General features: G+C 39.4%; 1 protein-coding gene across 1 annotated transcript in view; it reads right to left on the bottom strand.

Moving 5' to 3' along the window:
* Positions 1-6,271: 6,271 nt before the first annotated feature.
* The window catches only part of CHCHD7 (coiled-coil-helix-coiled-coil-helix domain containing 7), a 4,340-nt gene continuing 1,965 nt past the window's right edge, over positions 6,272-8,646 (bottom strand). The window contains exons 1-3 of the mRNA XM_008644938.2: positions 8,342-8,646; positions 7,675-7,773; positions 6,272-6,869 (exon numbers count right to left, since the gene is read on the bottom strand). The exon at positions 8,342-8,646 is cut by the window's right edge and continues 1,965 nt beyond it. Of these exons, the coding sequence (XP_008643160.1) occupies positions 6,768-6,869; positions 7,675-7,773; positions 8,342-8,395 (255 nt within the window). The 5' untranslated portion in view covers positions 8,396-8,646 and the 3' untranslated portion in view covers positions 6,272-6,767. The remainder of the gene's footprint in view (positions 6,870-7,674; positions 7,774-8,341) is intronic.

Below are 8,646 nucleotides of genomic sequence, written 5' to 3'. Positions count from 1 at the left end.
AGGGAAGACAACCTAGTTTTTTGTGAACAGAAAAGGACTGTTGGAAGCCATCTGGCACATGCAATTATGAAATCAGTTTTTGATTCTCAGAGAAGGAAGCAGGTGGAGGGGTAGAAAGATGTGTCAGCAGAACTGCCACACTGGACACCCACTGGACAGACTTTGGCCTGTTTAGGAGCCTGGTTGACAGGATCTCTTTGGAAGCAATCCTGAAGGGCAAATGAGTCCAGGAAGGCTAGACATTCTTCAAGAAGGGTCTAGAGCACAAGTTTTATGAGAAGCAGCTGAAGGTACTGGGGTGGCTTAGCCTGGAGAAAAGGAGGCTCTGTGGGGGACCTCATTGCTCTCTGCAACTGCCTGAAAGGAGCTTGTAAGGAGGTGAGAGTCAGTCTCTCCTCCTGAGTAACAAACAACAGGACAAGAGGAAGTGGCCTCATCTTTTGCCAGGGGAGGTTTAGATTGGGAGCCCAAGGGAGTGGTGGAGTCACCATTCCCGGAGCTATCTGAAAGATGTGTAGATGTGGCTCTCAGGGACAGGGTTTGGTGGTGGACTTGGTAAGGCCAAGGTAACAGCTGGACTCAATCTTACAGCTCTGAGTTTAAGAATCACAACCCTTGTGTGCTCACAGCTTTGAATAGCTAAGCCCTTTTTCAAGCACAGAAAGCCTTTTCTGACTTGTAAGAGCAGCTATGACTTCAGCATTTGCTTCCGGTATTTTGCTGCTTACTCAGACACCCTACATGGTCCCTTCCAGCCCAGGGATATAAGGTGGCTGCAGCTCCACAGAGAGGTGCTCAGACATCCAGCTGGGCTGAAAAGCAATAGTCATCCCATTTTTCCTTTGCTATTTTGCAGCTGGATACATGCCCCAGGCTAGAGGTCTGTACCTAGCACTGATGCTGGGGATCACACAGGCACCAGCTGGAGGGAGGAAGAAGGGACATGGAATGGCAGTTGCTGAAGGGAATGACTGTAAAGATGACCATTCAAGCAACACCTTGCAAAAAAAAAAAAATTTCCTTTTGCTCACCCACACCCTAGCAGACTCCACAGTCAATCCCCAAGGCTGATGAGAGTGAAATATTTATGCCATAAATCCCAGCAGTGCTGAGGTAGGAACACTCAGTCCATCAGCACTGTCAGCACTGAAGTGCAAGGTAGAACATGAAGCACCAGGGACTTCTGATATCAAAGTGTCTGTCATCCACAGGCTCTTGATATCTAAACAACCACAACAGCCAACAGGTGTAGAACCCTCAAGGCCTGTTTCTTTTCAATCTGAGAGTTAAAGGGGTTTTTCCAACATCTTGGACTGCGACCTTTAACTTAAGAACTACTTTAGTTTACCTGTCACATAGATGAATACCAAAACACAGCATTTCTTAGACTATCAGTAACATCCATTCAGCATTAGGAAAAATAGAGCCAAAAAGTACTCAAAACTGATAACTGCAGGATATGGTGAATTCATGGTCTACCCCCTACTTAAGGATTTGACTTGTTACCTTCATTCCATCCTTTTGTAACTTACGGATTGTAGCAGGCACTGTATGACCAACATACTCCAATGCAGCAACTTCATTCAATTCCACTATTTAACAGAAAAAAAAAAAAAAAAAAAAGGAGAAAATGCCACCCTACCTGTAATATGCAACCACATTCACTGATCACTTCAACAGCTGCATGCAACTCCGCAGCCAAGGACTGCTCAGGGATCCACATTTCAGGACAACAAAAACTTGAGATCCGTATGTGACACAGTAACAAAATATTACCAGCAGGCTATTTCCATGAAAGCACTGCAAAATTTTTCAGTTTTTAATTGATGATAAAATATTGCAATTGTTTTTTGCCAGAACAATTGCAATCTTTTGTCATCAATTAAAAACGTTTAGATTCTTCAAAGTCAAGCTTGAGCCTCTATTTCTGTCAGTGTAAATTTCTTACATCTGTGAATTGCTTTTAGTACATTCAGTCAATATCTCACTTTTATCTTGAGCATAATCTTTTACATCATTACACATCACCTTGTTACAATTGTTTTCCATTTTGACAGACACTAACTCAATTTTGTTCTGTGCAGAATTCTATTATGTTCTGCCAAAGTCACTTGATATCAGGAAGGGTTTGCCATGTGTAGTAGTTTATCAAAGTAAAATACGTGAAGAGGTAGGTCGAGGGTAGTAGGACTTTTAAGAGCAAGCAATGATTGGAAGAATGGTTCTGAAAACCCTCAGAAAAGGATTTTGAGATAGGAGTCATCAAGATAGAAGGATGGAGAAAAATTACTTATTCACAATCTGATGGTTTGATTACTACAGAAGGTATCATATTTGTCATAAAACAATAAAGTTTTATTTTAATGATCCACTGCATTTAGTTAATATAAATGCAGTACTTCCCTCTTTTTCTTGGTATCAAATAGGCTGCAATAAAAATTAAAACATTCTGAAGTAGTCTGCTTGTTTTACTTTTTACTGCTTTAATACCTACAGAGCTATTTCTTCCAGTCGCCTCAGATTCTTCCCAGAATACAAAAGCCTGCAACGGTGTACTGTTTTTTCACACATTAATTACTTTGTTCATGGCTATTTTGGAAGACCAACTTTAAAGATGCAGATACTTTTAACATGAGTTAAGGGCTGTATCCAAATGCATTAGAGCAGAATAACATTTTTTACTTTAAAATCATCCTATCTGCTCTGCTAAAGTTTTAGCAAAAGCCCATCTATACACGTTCTTGATCACTTGAGTGCAAAAGTTTCATTACAAGGCCATGAAACAGACCCAGAGCTGCAGCAGATGCAACTCCCTGCTTTCAAAAGCTTCAGCTAAATCCAAAAAAATTTTCAGGACTCCAGAGCTAGACAACTTGGACTCGATGATCCTTGTGTGTCCCTTCCCAATCAGCAAATTCTGCAATTCTATGAACTTACTTTTAACATCTTCAAGAGCACAGACTCATCTCAATTGTGGCAGCAAAAAACTCTGAGCCAGACAAGGCCTTGTACTGCAGGGTAAGAGAAAAAAATGAGATGGCAAAAATGTACAGATGGAGTCAGGGTATTCACCTAGACCTGGGAGAGAGCCTGTAGCTGCTGCTCAGTGCCTAGTTGTGAACAACAACAACAAAAAAAAAAAAAAAAATCACACTGAAAAGATCTATCAAGGACCATATTCCAAGGCTTCTCAGGCTGCACAGAAACCTCCTGTTTCCCAGCAATGATTTATACTCTAGTCCTCCTGTTCTGTTTATAATGTAGAGACAGGACCAATCTTTCCTTTCTACTGCACAAATTCTGCTACCTCTGTGGGAGGACACCAAGAAAGCTCAAAAGAGCCAGTAGTGGGTGGAATGCTTCTGCTTTCAGTCTGTTGTACAACAGCACCATCCAGCTGTCAAACAAAAAAATTATCAACCATTAATGCCACTATCCAGATTTGGTCCTTGTACCACAAGGAAAATTAATAATTACACCTATAAAAAAAAACCAGCACCCCAACCCACAGGTCCCTTCCCTGCTCCTGAATTAGTTATATTGATCCACTGTGCCATGCTTTTTGGGATTAGTATACAAGAGTATGCTTCAGGGAAACTAAGAATTCAGCCCAGTTTATTTCTGTCCAGTAAGAGTGGCAGGCTACCGCTTACCTCTGTTTCAGTGAAGTATGGAATGTAAGCTCTCAGGTATGAGGAAAAGACCATTATCTCTGGCTCACAACCAAAGACAGTTAATCACACTACAAAAATTAATGGAAAAATCGCAACTCATAAGAGCCTATGTTTTAGCTATCACACTTTACCACTCCTGAGCTTCAGTAGTGAAAGCAAGAACAGCAACCTCCAGTGAGGGATAAAAACGATAAAAACTCATACCCAAGTAACAGATCACTCTTGAGAGATGTTATGACATGAGAAAAGAAACTCCTTGTTCTCCCAAGATTTTTCACAAACTTGTGTTACTTAACAATAAGGAATATGCAATGCAAATAAATGGCATTCCCTACAACAGATGATTGATTACCTGAATTACATCAACAAGGTCATTGCTTAAATTGCCCTCAGTCCTACACTGAACTCATTTTTTTTCCTAACATCCACAGGGAGCCTACCGTGTGTATCCACTGATGGTCAGGGAGTCTAATGTTAGACTACTGTTCTTGCATTCTCTGTGCCTTAGCCCATCCTGTGATCCCACATCCCTGCATTGATACCCAAAAGCAGTAATGCATCTCCTCTTCTGACTTTCTGAAGACCAGTACTAGCTCTTTACAAACACTTTACAAAGCAGCACAGGGTACCTATCAGTGCCTAAAGATAGGCCAGTCATCCTTTAAAAGAAAACAACACTAGTGGAAGCTTCCCAAGTAAAATTTTTTTTTCCTGACAATATAAGTGCAACAGTTAACTTAGGAGAAAGATCATTTCTACATGCAAAGAAAACCTGAAAGGAAATCTCAGGATAAATGAGATGACTTTAAGGAACTTGAGCTTATGCAAAGAAGAATTGGCATAACCACATCAAGAAAGAGATGATGGTTTTTTGCACATATTTCAAATATACTGTAGATTTTAACATAAGCCCAGAACTTAAGAGCACAGCAACAGAAAAACAGCAAGCACTAGAATAGTAGCTAAAGCCACAGGAGCAAAGAACATGTCCAAAGATACAGCAGAGGTGGCAAATGACAAACCAGTGCCAAGTAGGAGAGAAGGTGCCCTTAGACAAGCAAGGCAGCAAAGCCAGAAGAGTCTGAAGAGACACAGCCCTAAAGGAAAGGACAATAGCTCCCCAAAATCTGCAGATGAACATGATCAAAGAAGCATGGCTAACAAGGAAGTATTATGGTTAAGTTTAACTAATGAAAGCAAGAAGTTCTCTCACTATGGTAGAGAGAACAGAGAACACAAGACCTTCAAAAGGAGCTGTATGAGAAAGTCGTTGCAAGACTACATCATTAGATCCGAGACAGAACAAAGGTACTAGAAAACAACTGCAATGAGAAGAGACCAAAAGGTTAAAATCAGTCAAAAAAGAACTGGTGCCAAATGGGCAAAAAAGGGGAAAGATTGGTATGTAGGAGGGTATTAAAAGGTAGCAAGGAGATGGCAGAAAACAGCAAGCCCTTGAATCTAGAATGGAAGTATCTTCAGCTCCACACACAGAGGAAGAAAAACAAACAACAACAACAAAAAAACCCCACAAAAAACAACCAACCAAACACAACAAAAAAATCCCCAAAAAACCCAACTACAAAATGAGGAAAATGTCGAAGTTTGCACTTTAAGTGAAGAGAAAGTAATTTGAAATAAAGAATCTTATGATCTTATGATCTTGATTGAAGAAAGTACAGTTTCCTTGCCAGGAACTGACAAGAAAACTTGTGACATGCTTGGAGGCTGCACAGCTTTGCTTGGAGAATTGCATACTCAAAAGGCATAGAGTTACACATTCATTCCAACAGAAAGGGTAGGATCAATCCATTTCATTTCTCAGATGTAGATGGAGAACAGAAAGGAGAAGCAAAAGCAGATTTTGTGGAATTAGTCAGATCAAACAACAAGGGAGAAGGCGGAAACAGCATAAAAATCACAGCAAGCATAGAAATAGGCCTACAGTGGAAAGAAACAAGACAAGCCAGACAGGAGAAACAGAAAGCCGTGAAGTCTTTCCAAAACAGTCTAAATAGAGAGACAACACTTTTACACCATCCTTCATGAGGTCAGCCAGAGTTCTGCCAAGTTGATCCCAGTAAGCACTAAAGGATTTCACATGGAACCTGAGCTCATGGCAGTTTTTCTGTTTTATCACAGGATGCAAGCTTTTAAGGCAGGACACCAGAAGGTAAAAGGTAAAAACCAGTTTCCACTAGACAGCAACCTGTTTAAACTTACTAGTTGTTCAATTTAGCTAAGGAATCAACCTTATTTAAGATTAGATTACCTGTTTAAACTGAGCTTTGTAGTATTGTATGAGTAAGCATTTCCAACCCAGGGTTTCAGCTGTCCAGAGTGTTAGATAGATGTACTATAGTTAAACCTGCCATGTCACTCAGAGGATCTGTTTACATGTCTGCAAGTCCCCCCCATCTGCCCGCCACCAAAGTATCCACTTACTATCCACAGAAATTACTATTCAGCTCAGACCTGAGGAGTTCTGTTTTATCTTCACCAGCCTCTCTAACCTTCTAACTAGCAAAGCTTGCAGATCTGATTTACTGCAAGCTTCTGCTGTCACTGATGAGTGCAGTGGCAGACCTAATGACAAGTTTGTTGGATTAAGGATTTTAGTTCATGAAGAGTCTTATTTAATCTGGGAACACAGAATACAACACGTGAAAACAGCAATAAAATTACACATGGTAAATCCATACTATTGAGCAGAACAGCTGAATGCAAAAAACAGTTTCTAAACCTGCTCCAGTCTTAGAACCACACTGCAATCCTCACCAACCCCATCTTTCTGCAAGTCCCATTTATTTTATACTTAGCATTTCACAGCAAGGTATTTTCTACTTCCAAAACTTTCTACACAAGTTGCATTGATGCCCACATCTTCCAATAAAGAGGCCAAGTTCCCAATGACAGGAAGTATGAATAAACCCAGGAAGAGTTCTATCCTAGAAGGCTCACACATTTCAAAATTTAACATCTTATTTTAATCCAAGATACGGCAACTGTAAAATCCAGTTCATAGAACGGTAACTTGCTGCTGCTAAGTCTTCACAAGTACAGTGAAAACAGTCAATCAACTCAGGTTTCTAGTCAGTAGGGCTTCCCCATTGTTTCCAAAATTTTTTTTCTTTCTTCTGCTGAAGGCATCTCTGGTTTCACACCACTTCTCTTCCTTTGCATCATAATTCCATGCTGAAAATAGAACAAAGTGACCATGAGAACAGATTTCACAGAATCTCTGCTCCTGAGCTCTGAATGATCAAGATTCTTTAGCAGAAAAATGCTTGATATATCAAGACCCAGGTACTCTAAATCTGATTAGCTGATAACTACACATACTACTTCTTAGTTCAAGATACCTGATAGTTTACCCTGCTGCTTCAGAATACAGTGCAATCAGTATTCCCATTACACTATGTCAGACTAGTGCACAATTGTCTGTAAACAGCTTTTTTTTTTTGTAATTCGCACAAGTATTTAAAGGCTATGCTACAATCTCTTTACTATGATGGCATAAGGAAAGAAAACAGCAGAAAACACTTTAACTGCACATAGTTCCTCATGATACTTCTCTATCACCAAATAAGACTGAATTCTTCCTAAGATTTATATTAGGTTAAAGCAAACATGATCCAAGCCAGTAGGAAACCAGATAGCCCTCCCTACCTTGCCTCAGAACTTTTTCTCTGCATCTGTTTAAAAGAGAACTTATTACTAGAAATATGCGACTCAAAATCAGAGGAAAACATCAGGTACTGCAAGAACACTGACTCACAATCCAAGTGAGTAAACTCAGAACAATCAAGTGAAGTACTTTGATGTGCATGTCCTTAAGTCTTCCAGCAACACATACTGAGACTACCTGGGCTGGTAAGTTACCATAAAAACAGCAGCAGTCAGCATTAACCAAGTTTGAAGGGTTCAGAAAGCAGCATGTCAGAAGTAATGTACACAAAGCAAAGAAGGGAATAAAATTCAGAAAGTTTACTGTGCTTACCCAGAATTTTCTGCAGTTTTTGTACTTCAAAAAATAATCAGTACACATATCCTTCTTATAGTTGTTGTCATCCATACATTTTGTAGTGGCATCTGTTTCCTTTAATAGGGGAAAATATACTTCAGAGCTGAGGGAAGTTACTGGACTCAGTGTTTAAATATTTTAAAAAGTCCCAGAATATCTATGAAGATAGGAGTCAGCTCTTCAGATTAAAGAATACTATCAAAGAGAGCAAAGGAACACCTATTACAAAGGATAGTCAGTACTTCCAAACAGTGATTTCATTTGGAGATAACAGAATACTTACTGTCTTTAGACAGTAAATACAGAGTCCACAGAATAATTGTTTACTGTGATGCTTGGTATAACTCACAAAAGACTTTTTAAAAATAACCAAGCTTGTCTAACCAGGATTTCAGGCTCTGGTTTTAGGGACAGAAAATTTAAGAGATTGCTATCATTTGCATTAATCCTATTTATGGGAAATTACTTGTTATTTCATGCTTATTATAATGGATGATTTTCAGCCCTTCGCATCTTCAGTGTCTTAAGAAACTTTTAATGCAAAGTGCTATCATGCAAAGTATGTTATCCACAAAACAGTCGTCTATAAAGTGCATTATTTAGCACTGAAATGTACAGACAAATATCAATTTGATCATCTTACCACTAGACATGGATTTATATCGTGATCTCTAAGCTTTTTTGCATGCCTGGACATTCTAGACAGACACTCGTACCTTGGCTAGAAAGGGAAAATAAACAGGTTAAGTATCTACTTTTAACAGTAACTCAGGATTAAGTCTGAACTTCAGGATGTAAAAAAGTAACACACAGTTTGGTTATCTTTAAAAAAGCCAAATAAAACCCAAATTTCTTTTGCAAAGTGTTATTTCAAAAGCAGTAACAGCAAGACAACACTGGCAAATGTAGCCCATCACCAAGACTGCTTACTCCCTGATGAATTCCTGC

This window comes from Corvus brachyrhynchos, unplaced genomic scaffold, assembly GCF_000691975.1.
Source record: "Corvus brachyrhynchos isolate BGI_N302 unplaced genomic scaffold, ASM69197v1 scaffold60, whole genome shotgun sequence".
Taxonomy (NCBI): Eukaryota; Metazoa; Chordata; class Aves; order Passeriformes; family Corvidae; genus Corvus; species Corvus brachyrhynchos.
The sequence above is the reverse complement of the archived record's forward strand: the minus strand, read 5'-3'. Positions and strand labels throughout refer to the sequence as shown.